Here is an 11,635-nt window from a genome sequence, read left to right as displayed (position 1 = left end):
AGTATACACAGAAGTGAGGTATCGATCTCCGTACCTTCCCTTGCTCTACCCTTTAGAATTCAACCTTTAAAATTACATTACATCAGAAAAAATCTAAATTCCCAATTCAAAACTCAAAATTATTTAAATAAAATTATTATTTCCCCAAAATTCTATCAAAATAGTAAAAATATTTATCACATGATTTTTTAGAATAAAAAAAAAAACGGAGACGAAAGAGATTATATCATCCGCATTAATGAAAAGTGGTCGTCTAATATTATATTAATCCATACCATTAAAACAAGTCTTATAAGCATATGAAAACTATAAAAGAATTGTATAAAACCACTGCTAATCACACCCAAATGGGCTACTGCATAACCCCTGTGCCCTCTTGATCTATCCTGAAATGAGGATTGGGAAGGGAGCATTTGATTTAATATTCCCAAACAAAGAACTTTGAATATCCACTTCTGACAGCTGATAAACTGACAGGACAGAAATAAATAAAGCAATCTGCAATCATGAAGAACTTGAATATAACTCAATACCCTATTTATACTTCTAATGAATGTATATGCACAACTTTGATGCAATTTAATCAATAAAAATGAGCAGATCACAAAGAACAATCAATGCAACAATTCTTCTTATAACCTGTTTTCTTCCTGTATATTCTTGATTTATTCATTTGTACTTGTATAAATCACAAGTCCCCAAAGAATCTGTTGTTGACGCCAGCTCTGTACATATGTAATTCTGTAGCTCCAGATGTTATACTGACCTCCATGTATGCTGGAACGAACAGAACTTCACCCTCTTCTAATGTACTTTCTTCAGAATAGCCTGTGATAATTGTCCCTTTTCCAGATATCACCAGAAAGAGAGATGGTCCTGGGACAGAAGGGAAAGACACAGATGCAGCTTGAGGAAGAATACAGCGATCAACTTCGAATTCATCGAAGGGAGGGGCGTACTTTCTCGTGTATTCGTTCAACGAAACTCCTTGCAAAATTTCAGGAAAACCCTGTATGTTGAATGAAATGATTATGAACAATCTTCTCAGTAAAACTCTAAGGCGTAGGACAGGGCAGATTAGAGGAGGTGAAAACGAAGATCGATATGAATCAAGTCGTTCAAAATTGTACGGCTGAGGCGTTTTTCACNGGGGGGGGGGAAGATAAACTACTCATATGAAAATCTAGGTGAGCTCAGACCAATATGAATACCCTGTTGTGAATAGTGGTTGCATATTTGTGCATGTAAGACTACAGGTCAAAATCCAAAATGCAGATTAATTAACTTTAACAGGTAAGCCTGCGGCGGGACTTCGAGAAAGAGGACATCGAAAACAAGAACCAAAAGGCGATAATCATTTTAACACGTTAGAATTGCAGCATTATAAGACACCAGCTTAACATAAATTCTGTGATTACCTGTTTGTAGTTGAGCATTGAAAGAAGGGCTTGAACGTCTCTTTTCTTCGAGGTAAGGCCAGCCCGAACAACGTTGTCAGAGGTTGCCATACACTCGATGCATTCCCCAGATATATACGCATGCGGTTCGTTTGGACCAACATATAACGCTTCGCCCGGTTTTAACTTGACATAGTTGAGAAAAAATGTTGCTAGTATACCAACATCAGCTGGATATTGACCTTCTAGTCTGAGAATCAATTGTTCTTTGGCAGACAATTGTCTCTTCTGATGAAAAAACAAAGAGAGTGTAATACAATGAGAAGTCGCAAAAAAAGACTAAGAAAGAAAACGAATAAAACTCTGCAGAGATCAATGAAGTGAGAAAGAACAGCCTTAGCTTTATTATGAAATGTATCCTTTCAATCATAGAACTTGCTAATGATGATTTATGTTAACTGAAATACCTTCAAACAGAATGTGATCTTGCTCCTGAGCTGACACTATCTATTAGCAAAAGGCTTAAAGAGATTCACACATCCTACTTTCTACTCAGATTTAACTGCACAAGATGGCTAACACGGGAAACGCTAGCATGCCCTAGATGTACCACGATTCCTTAACTCATCAATTCGGTTGGCTTGTGCCCAGTGATGAAAACATAATCAATTGAGCGGTTGCAAATGGCCTTTGTTTGTCATTAGCTTTTACCCTACTACAATACCTCATCTCCACCGCATCAATTCCGTAACAGCCCAAGTCCATCGATAGCAGATATTGTCCTCTTTGGCCTTTCCCTCAAGGTTTTTAAAACGCGTCTGCTAGGAAGAGATTTCGACACCCTTATAAATATGTTTCGTTCCCCTCTTCAACCGATGTGGGATCTCACAAATTCTATTGGCTTGTTTAGGTCATCACATCAATAATCCCATCAATGGTTTACGATATTTATTGTTCCCCAAACAACTAACATAAGCTGATTAATTGATTCTACATGGTCTGGATTCTAGAATAATCCAAACGGCGACCATTTAATAGACTCAGTAACACATTCTAACCTAAAACTGTCATGCTAAAAGCCAAACATTTGCTGGACAGGCTATCGGAAAGCATGAGGAGTTGATCGATCCTAGGCTGTTCAAGTTTTAGATGTGCCCTATATTATATTATCCTTACCATGCTAAAACATATAAATTCACATTCTCGTAGAAGATGCAAAACTTAGCAGAAGAGCCCTACGGCTGCAAACCAAAGCTGTCATACAGTCTATGATTATTGACAAATTGGCAGTGAAAACTAATATTTTCAGAAACAATTGTAGCCAATAGTTAATCTGCAAGCTAAGGTTGTCATACAATCTATGTTTAATGGTCACTAAAAGATTGCTACTACATAAGAATATTTGGGAAAATTTAAATCATTGCATCACCGCCTACAAAATATAAGTTACCAACTTTGCTTATACAATCATATGTAAAAGTATTCACCAGCCACCTTTAAATTCACATTAGCAGCTTTCTTTCACCAATAAGTTGCATATGCATACAGTATACAGATGGAAACCTTCTATGTGTTTAATGTTTTAATATCCATGCCGCAAGTTATAGGGAAGTAGCAAGCCTTGAAATTTAAAACATAACAACTTCTATGATGAAAAATACCAAGTTCGGTTACCTTTTTCTCGAAACTTAGACGCCTTTTTAATTTACATATAGCCTCGCGAACTATGCCCTTGTTAGATGACATGATCTGACTAAATATGGACTCAAAAAGTTGTTTTACTTTCTCCTTCCCATCTTGCCCACTATCGTGTGAGAACTTCTCTGCATCTCCACATTGGACCAACTCTACTATCTCAGGAACGCTACTCAGCACCCCCTTGAGCTCCTGACAAATAATGAAATAAGTAATATCAAATTACATGTATTTATAAAGAAACTTCATTCATTATCAATTACTTCAATTCTTCGTTTATTTTCCTGAATTCACTCATCTGGAGATACATACACAATGAACCAAAAAGCTGAATCAACTTTTTGATTTGAGTTTCTTTCATCTTTCTAAATGCAATTTGTGTAACAGGACAGAGTAAGAATCATTAAGATGTTTTCATTTAAACAACAGACAAAACAAGGATAAGAAGAATTTCAAAAACCCCAGAAGAACTTCCCTTTGCTACTATGTTGTCGTACCTTAGAGCTGATGAACCCACAAAGGGCTTCAAACCCAGTCAATGCAAGAGCCATTTCAGGCTTGTGATTATCATCTTTATAGATGCTTGGTTGAGCTTCGTGCAAAGCTCTCGCCAACTCTTTATCCGGATGAGCCTGAATGGATAGAGCCTTCTCTACAGACAGCACCTATGCTCCCAATAAGAAATCATCAAGTTGCAGTCCAACTGAACTCAAAACATTGACATCAAGGAAAATAAGAACGGTAATTGAGGTTCCAGAAACTAAGAACAGACAATTCACAGAGCTGGAGCACATAATTTTGGTTTATGAAGCATTATGATTATTTAACCTGATTATCTCCCACACCGACACAATTAGAGCATAATTATAACCCGAAATTTGTGTGCATTTCTGAAATCTTGAAAGAAATCAAGTACATCGACAAAACACATTCCCCAAGGATCTAATGGAAAAGAAAGCGGACCTTGAAGAGAAAGGGAAGATCGCCTCCCCATTTCCTCGCAACCTTATCACCCAGCACAGCACCCGGATCGACGGAGATCCAATCCTTGAGACTCACGGCGTTGGATCCAAGCGCAGCGGCGGCATTATTATAATCCCGTCCAAAAACAACAAATGAGGGGCCGGATTTATGCGTCCCAATCCAGAACTCGGCGTAACATTCCCTCGGATCGGGAGTGCCGGAACCTGAATTAAGCGAAAACAGCCTCGCGACTTGGGAATCACACCCAATAACCCCCCAGTCATAGTTTTGGACATAGCATTTTAGGCGAAGGAGGCGCTTCCTCCTGTCGGCGCCTAACAGTCTCTTCTTCTTCCTCTTCTTCAATCTGTTATCATCTTCCTCGTTCATTGCTCATCAGCGAGAGCCACAAAAATGGAGGTAAGTCACAAATGAAAACCCAAAAACCAAGAAATGAAATACCAAAGCCCTTGAAGAAGAAATCGAGATTCTCTTGGGATTTTAGGAGATTCGGATTCCGTGTTCGTTATATCTTATAACTGAGAAAGATGGAGAGAGGGAGCCGTTAGCATACCTGGAGCTAGTCAGCCTTTCAGTCCTCCTCTCCCTTCCGAATGCCGTTGATCCCACTCGGGTCGGGTCGGGTCCGAGTTTCCTCTGAATCCAGTTTGTTTGGACAAATTTAATTTTGTGTGAAATAGGTCATATATAGATAGAAATTTAATTTTTAAGTCTAATTAATTCGTAATATTTTTTAAAAATGTTAAATATATCAGCAATTACACACAAAATTAAGTAAAAAATTCAAGACAAATTTTAATTGGAGGGACAAAATGGGAAATATTTTATAACATGAAATAGAAAAAAGAGTAGAGAAGAATAAGGAGATGGATGGATGTGGAATGAACAAGTCTATTGAAAAAAAAGGAACCCCTTGTGATTTTACTCAATTGCCCCCCAGTTAATTCATGCGCACATGCTTCAATTCCTTAGTTGATTTATCCATATTTTGTCATCTTCGCATTATTTTAAAGGAAAAAATTAATTTTCCATTAATAATGTCCCCACGCATGTATGTATATATATATATATATATCAGACAACTCTCATAAATGACTGAGTTCTTCACTAATTGTACGACACTTATCTTGTCTCAACCCTCACTTGGTCGATTGGGCTCACTCCTATGTCGCCACCTTGTCTATCTGTCCTTGGGGTTACAACTTATTGTTTTTCATAATATGATTGTGACATTCTCTCTCACTTAAAATAGTCATAGTATCATATCATGGATTGTCTGATAAAAATTCGGACGTCCGACTGGCTACTAATTGTCTAACTGGAAATAAATGTACTTCAGAATAAATACGCAAAATCCGCATTACATATGATCTATTTCACTGATAGACCCTCCCTTGGTCTCTAAGACTTACAACATAAGCACGACAAACTACCCAATGGTTGTGGGCTATTCCACTAAAGACTTACTTCGCCCTTCTCTCAGATTTGATCTAAAACTCACGAGAAAAATCATTGTAAAATTAGTATCGACATATCCTCGCCTGAGCTAGGGAGGACGCTCCCCAAACATGGCCATCTAAGCAAACACATGTATTCTCTGAGTTAGACAAATTGGTGCACCCCTCAGAGTGAGGCTTGCAAGCGCAGTCACAATATTTTCCTGTCGTGGCCATATCCCTTGTTGAAGCAAAGTTTAAAAGCTTTTAACTAGTTCTATGACTTGTTGGCACTACACTTCAGCCAATTTTTTACTTTACCACATTCATGTGGCAATCGTTGCACTGATGTCCCTCGTGATCTTTCTGCAACATCCAGCATGATGCTCCTTCTCGAGCAAATGCTGGTCTTGACATTTCCAATTTGTACGGACTGGAGGCCATCTAAGAGAATATAGTTTTAAATAATAGGTCCCAATTCATGTTGCATGTGTTTGTTTCTCCAGAATCCAATAGTTGAATTAGTTAGTATTTCTTAAAATACTCAAAGTCATGTGCTACTCTTATATTTTAGGTAAAGGCAAGGCACCCGTGTACGGTTGATGGCTGTGTCGCATCAAAGACCATGAAACTTGTATAGGGTAATTGCATTTATTTTTCGTAGGTCTTAGGTTAGTATAGGACACTGTTCTTTTTAATATTTTCCTTGGTTTTCATTTAATTTGCTTTGAATATTTGTTTTGTGTTGTTTTAAGACTTTTATGTAAATGTATAAGTTCATGACATTGTTTTACGAAACTCTTTTAAATAAATGTTTCTACATAAAAAGGTTATATCATGCATATGATAGCAACTCTATTTCAGTAGAAAATTAGGGTCACTAGAGTGTTGGTATAAGGTCTTTTAATGAAACCAAAAGTAAAACTATACGAGCTTATGCTCAAAGTGGATAATATCATACCAACGTAGAGGGTCATTGTTCCTATCATCAACAATTCTAGATATCGTCTGTCATCTTCTTTGTCCTAGCTTCTTCCTCTAACATCCATTGTTGAAAGCTTTGTGTTATAGTCAAACTTAAAAAAGAAAAAAAATTCTAGTTTGCTTTTTCGGCTTGGTTTGGCTCCAATCTTAGATTGTCCCGGAATCGTTTTTGACGTAAATAAGACCAGAAAAAGTCACTATAGCTACTAGTTTGGTAATTAATAATAATATTTAAGCTAAATTAATAAAAATATAACTTTGTATTTGTCTCAAAAAAAAAAAAATACTTAAATTTTTTTTAATAATATCTTAAACTTAAAAAAAAAAAAAAAATAGTTTCCCATAAAAACGGTTAGTACTATATTTATGTTTAAAGAGTATGATTGAACTTGCAAAATAGTTTAAAAAAATGCCTAATTAACTTTTAAAAATGTTTAAAAAATAACATTAGTTTAAAAATTTTCATAATACAACTTTTTTTTTAAAAAAACTTCAAAAATATCTTTACCGTTCTTACCAGATTTAGAAAATATTCATGAAGTTCTCAAAATAATATTAAAACGTTTGTAGATAATCTATGAAGTGTCCCATAGAAATTTTTCATTCATATATTGATCGTAAATATTTTTTAAACTTTTTTTTATAAAAGTAAATCGTGTTAATGCTACTCTTAAAATTTTACAGGTGTTCCTTAAACACGTTACAACTATAAGGTAATTTTGAATTTTTAAAAAAATTGAAAGATATTAATAAAAATTTTTAAAGTTCAAATTGAAACAAAATATTAATCTATACTTGCTACCGAACTCAATATGCCTCGACCACAAAGTTGAGTCGATAATTTTTTTATTTCATTCTCGGAAGAAAACAAATTAGAAAATTAACAAATTTGAGAGAGAAAATCAATAAAAATACAAATTATTTGATGAATTAAAATTTTCCACGTGAAGAAAAATAGAAATAGATAACTTTTAATCACTAATTAAAATATGGAGATAGTTGACATTATTATATATAATTTGATGACCTAAAAATATCCAACAAAAGTCAAAATTGTGTGGCTATCATACCTTAGGTGTATTGATTTGATCATTTTTTTGGTTAAAATCTATTTAATATGTTGGCTACCATACTTTTATTCATAATTTATTTTTACATTCCAAAATGTAATGATTAAATAAATATTCTTAAAATTAGAGGTAATTTAATAGGTCTATTTTCGACGGTTCATACATCTTTATTTTTAAAATATGTAGATATTTATTTCGACAGACAATTGACTGATATAATTATTGAGTTTGACTTAATTGAGTCAGTGATGATATTTTAACATAGGCGAGACATGAAAAAGACAAAATGGAGAAAGCAACGCCCTCGAAATCGATAAATTTTAAATAAAATCTTAACCTAAATGGATATATTTATTTAAATTTGAGATTTAAATCAATAAAAATTAAAAATTTATAGTTAAAATTGATAAGGTTTATATTCATAAAATTAAAAATTTATGGCTAAAATTAATATAACTATTCGGTTTACCATTTTTCCTCTGATCCAATTTGATTTTTTTTTTTTGAGTNTTTTTTTTTTTTTGTCCCAAATAATTTGGATAGATTTTTCAATAGTTTTTCTTAATCAATTTTTTTTATTATTAAAAAATAAAGTTATTATATAACATTTGAAATTAATCATATCATCTACCAAACATTTAATTTGAATTATTTAAATTAATATTCACGTGGGGTTGTAGAGTGCACCCTAATTAATATGGCTTTCTATGATGAAGCCTAGTGGTGACAAAATTAATGACAATAATAATAATCCACATTTTACCCTTCACTTTTCACGATTAAACTTAGGTTAAAAATTATCAACAATTTCACACCAAAACTAAATTTAATCGATATATTTTTTTAATTTGTAACAATTTAATCTCTACAATGAAAAATCTTATAGTCGTTCTAAGTTTTTTCTTGATCATCCGATTCACACAACCTAACTCAGTAGTTTATACTATCAAATTCCTCTAACCACCCTCAAATCATTAGCGTCATGTGATTCTAGCTCGTTTGAGTATTCTAACCTAACAATAAATCACAAGGGGGAATTATTTTTTTAAGAACGTAAACATACATAGCAGCCGATATTGTCCTCTTTAGGCTTTCGCTTTTGGAGTTCTCCTCAAGGTTTTTAAAACGCGTCTGCTAGGAATAAGTTTTCACACCCTTAGAATGTTTTGTTCTACTCTCCAACGAATGTGGGGTCTCACAATTCACCATCATTCGGGACTCAGCGTCCTCTTTGGCACTCGTTTCTCTTTCCAATCGATTTGGGATCTCACAATCCACCTCCTTTCAACCTAATCCCTATACTTGAACATAGCATCACACCAGCATCAGTTACACCTATTGAAACCAGTAGACATTTATACTCGAAGAGTCACTCTCATACGTGAATGAGTACATCATATTTGAACAACCATATCCCGTTAAACTAAGAGTAGAAAAATTGAATTTCATTAAAAGTATAAGGGTAAAAGAGGAAATAAAAGATTATAGTACGAATAAGCTGCATATGTGTGGTACTTTGGTATAAAAGGAAATATGAAATGAAATCATAGTATTTTCCTTTATTAATGAGAAAATCGAATCTTAGCCTATTTATAGCATCGCATTCAAAACTTATTCGGTAAAATTTTTTTAATAGTCGTTGTAAATAAAAAAGAAAAATAATAATAATAAATAATAATAAAAATGGTCATGAAACCCCTCTCCGGCTCGCTAGGATTCTTCTTTTTGTAGCCTTTCGGTGCTTAATTTCAACACCTTTCATTCTCTTTGCTTCACTTTCTGTCCTCGTAATTCACACATTTTTGTTGTTCTTCAAATTTCGATTTCGCAGTTCAGACGCATTTTCCTGTTCTCACTCTTCAATCCTCACAATGCCGATTTTCTCCACAGGAAAAGGCTGAGAAATCAAAGGCAAAAAGGCTGCAGGTTCGGACTCTTTTGTTCCCCAAATTCGAATCACAAATTCGTTTTCCCACCATTTCTGTTTTCAATCTGCTGCTGTTCAGTCCTGATTTGAATTTGATTTGGATTTGGATTTGGCTAAGCTCTAATGCTAATGGCGATCGAAGTTTGCTCTGAGATTTCTACTGTAGGTATCAGTCCTCGAATCTCGTTTTCGCATGATCTGAACCAGGCCGATTTGTTGCCTTCTTCTTCTGATTGCAATCGCGAGCGTTTGGACTTGTCTCTTCTCGAATCCGACTTCGATTTCTGCATCGGCAATCTTCTTAGGCAAGATCTCTCCTCCGCCGACGAACTTTTCTCCAATGGCAAAATTCTCCCCGTCGAAATCAAGAAATCGATCGAGCCAAACAGAGAAGTTCTTAAACCTATCCAATCTCCTCCTCCTTCTCCAGTTCCTCCCGATCCTGCCAGAAATTCTGTCTCCTCCGAGAAGAAGAGCCTCAAAGAGCTTCTCTCCGCCAGTTTCGATGCCGATGAGAAACCGCAATCCAAATCCTTCTGGCAGTTCAAGCGAAGCAGTAGTCTAAATTGCGAAAGCTCCAAGAGTAGGAGTTTGATTCGATCCTTGCATTTCCTCTCGAGAAGCAACTCCACTGGTTCGGCTTTGAATCCGAAATCGCAATCGACTTCGAAGGATCCTCAGAGACCGAATTTGCAGAAACAGCCTTCGATTTCGAGTAGTAGAAGATCATCCACATCCACATCCATTTCTTCATCCGCAAACTCGTATTTCGCAAATTTGTCCTCTCAAAAGCCTTCAGTGAGGAAGAATTCGGGACCGAACAATGGCAACGGAGTTCGAATCAGTCCTTTTCTCAATCTTCCTCCGCCATACATTTCCAAAGTAACTGTAAGTTTTTTCGGATTCGGTTCTCTGTTTTGCAATGGTAAGATTNAAAAAAAAAAAAAAAAAAAAAAAAACCACCTCTCGATTGTTTGTTCATAAAATTATTCCTGCTCGGAACTGAATCTTCAAGTACAGATTTAGATTGATTTCATGTGTGTATGATTTCTGTTTCTCAAGCATGTGATCAGTCTCAGCAAACTGAGACAATCAGAGAAATTGCATTATATTATTTTGAATCGAACATGGAGGAATTGAAACTGGATAAATCTTTGAGACTGTAAAAGAAACAGTGATGTTCTTGTTAGAGCAAAAAAGGAACAGTCAAAAGGGTTCAACTTAGAAGACACAAAAACAAGTAGCAATGCCATTCTCATGGCCATAGAACCTATCTCTCTTTTCTTCTTCTTCTTCTTCTTCTTCTTCTTCTTCTTTTTTCTTTTTTATTTGTGGTTAGGCATCACGACTTTTCACACTCCTTTTCTCGAACAAAATATATTATAGAGTCTCCTTCGAGCCTATGAGCCCTCGAACAGTCTCCCGTTAATCGAGGCTTGACTCCTCGGAAGTCCTTAAACAAAGTACACCATTTGTGACTACACCCCTGAGACTCACAATTTTTTGTTCCACATTTCATGATTTTGTTGACATGACTAAGTTTAGGGCGTTTAGGGTGTTTAGGGCATGGATCTGCTAGCATGTTAGGAATCACTATTCCACGTTAAGACTTATAAGACTTATATATTCCTTAAACAGATCATTTCTTAAATTAGCAAGTGTGACTCCCTCCCAACAATCCTCAATATCTTTCTTTCATTTCCCAGTTGGTTCTTTCTTTTCTCATTTTCTTTTTCAATAATTAATCATCCTATTGTTTTAATGATTGAGCCTTCTTTCTTTTCGTTTTTTATGCCTCATCATAATTTTATGTCCAATCATCCCCGGTAATAATTGGTTTCAACCAGTTTGTTCTTAAAGAATTGGTAAATGCAAAAGTGAGTTTGAAAGGGGTAATGGGCATTCAAATTAGGGTCCCTTTAACTTTAGCTTTAACTTTGTCTTTATTATTTTTTAGATGGTAATGAGACAATTAAAGGCATATTTGTATTACATCATTTCTAACTCTCATTTGTGTCACATTCTATACTGAAAAGATTCTTTTGTTTCTCCCCACAACTATCCTTACAAATCTATTGGCTTCTTTTTGTGTATTTTATTATTATTTGTATATGAAAACAAACAGACCAATGTTGATTGGAT

The 11,635-nt window shown here is 35.0% G+C and overlaps 2 protein-coding genes across 2 annotated transcripts; one reads left to right on the top strand and one right to left on the bottom strand.

Moving 5' to 3' along the window:
• Positions 1–337: 337 nt before the first annotated feature.
• Positions 338–4,716, bottom strand: LOC111808100 (mannose-6-phosphate isomerase 1-like). The gene is made up of 5 exons (XM_023693906.1): positions 4,056–4,716; positions 3,590–3,757; positions 3,072–3,284; positions 1,419–1,685; positions 338–1,009 (listed from the first exon to the last, which is right to left on the bottom strand). The coding sequence occupies exons 1-5, from the start codon at positions 4,443–4,445 to the stop codon at positions 689–691; spliced, it is 1,359 nt and encodes a 452-aa protein (XP_023549674.1). The 5' UTR covers positions 4,446–4,716; the 3' UTR covers positions 338–688.
• Positions 4,717–9,622: 4,906 nt separating this feature from the next.
• Positions 9,623–10,659, top strand: LOC111808723. Its single transcript, XM_023694873.1, has 2 exons — positions 9,623–10,418; positions 10,556–10,659. The coding sequence occupies exons 1-2, from the start codon at positions 9,623–9,625 to the stop codon at positions 10,657–10,659; spliced, it is 900 nt and encodes a 299-aa protein (XP_023550641.1).
• The last annotated feature ends 976 nt before the right edge of the window (positions 10,660–11,635 follow it).

The sequence above is a fragment of the Cucurbita pepo genome, chromosome LG13 (assembly GCF_002806865.2).
Source record: "Cucurbita pepo subsp. pepo cultivar mu-cu-16 chromosome LG13, ASM280686v2, whole genome shotgun sequence".
NCBI lineage: Eukaryota > Viridiplantae > Streptophyta > Magnoliopsida > Cucurbitales > Cucurbitaceae > Cucurbita > Cucurbita pepo.
This window is presented reverse-complemented; position numbering and strand designations above follow the sequence as displayed.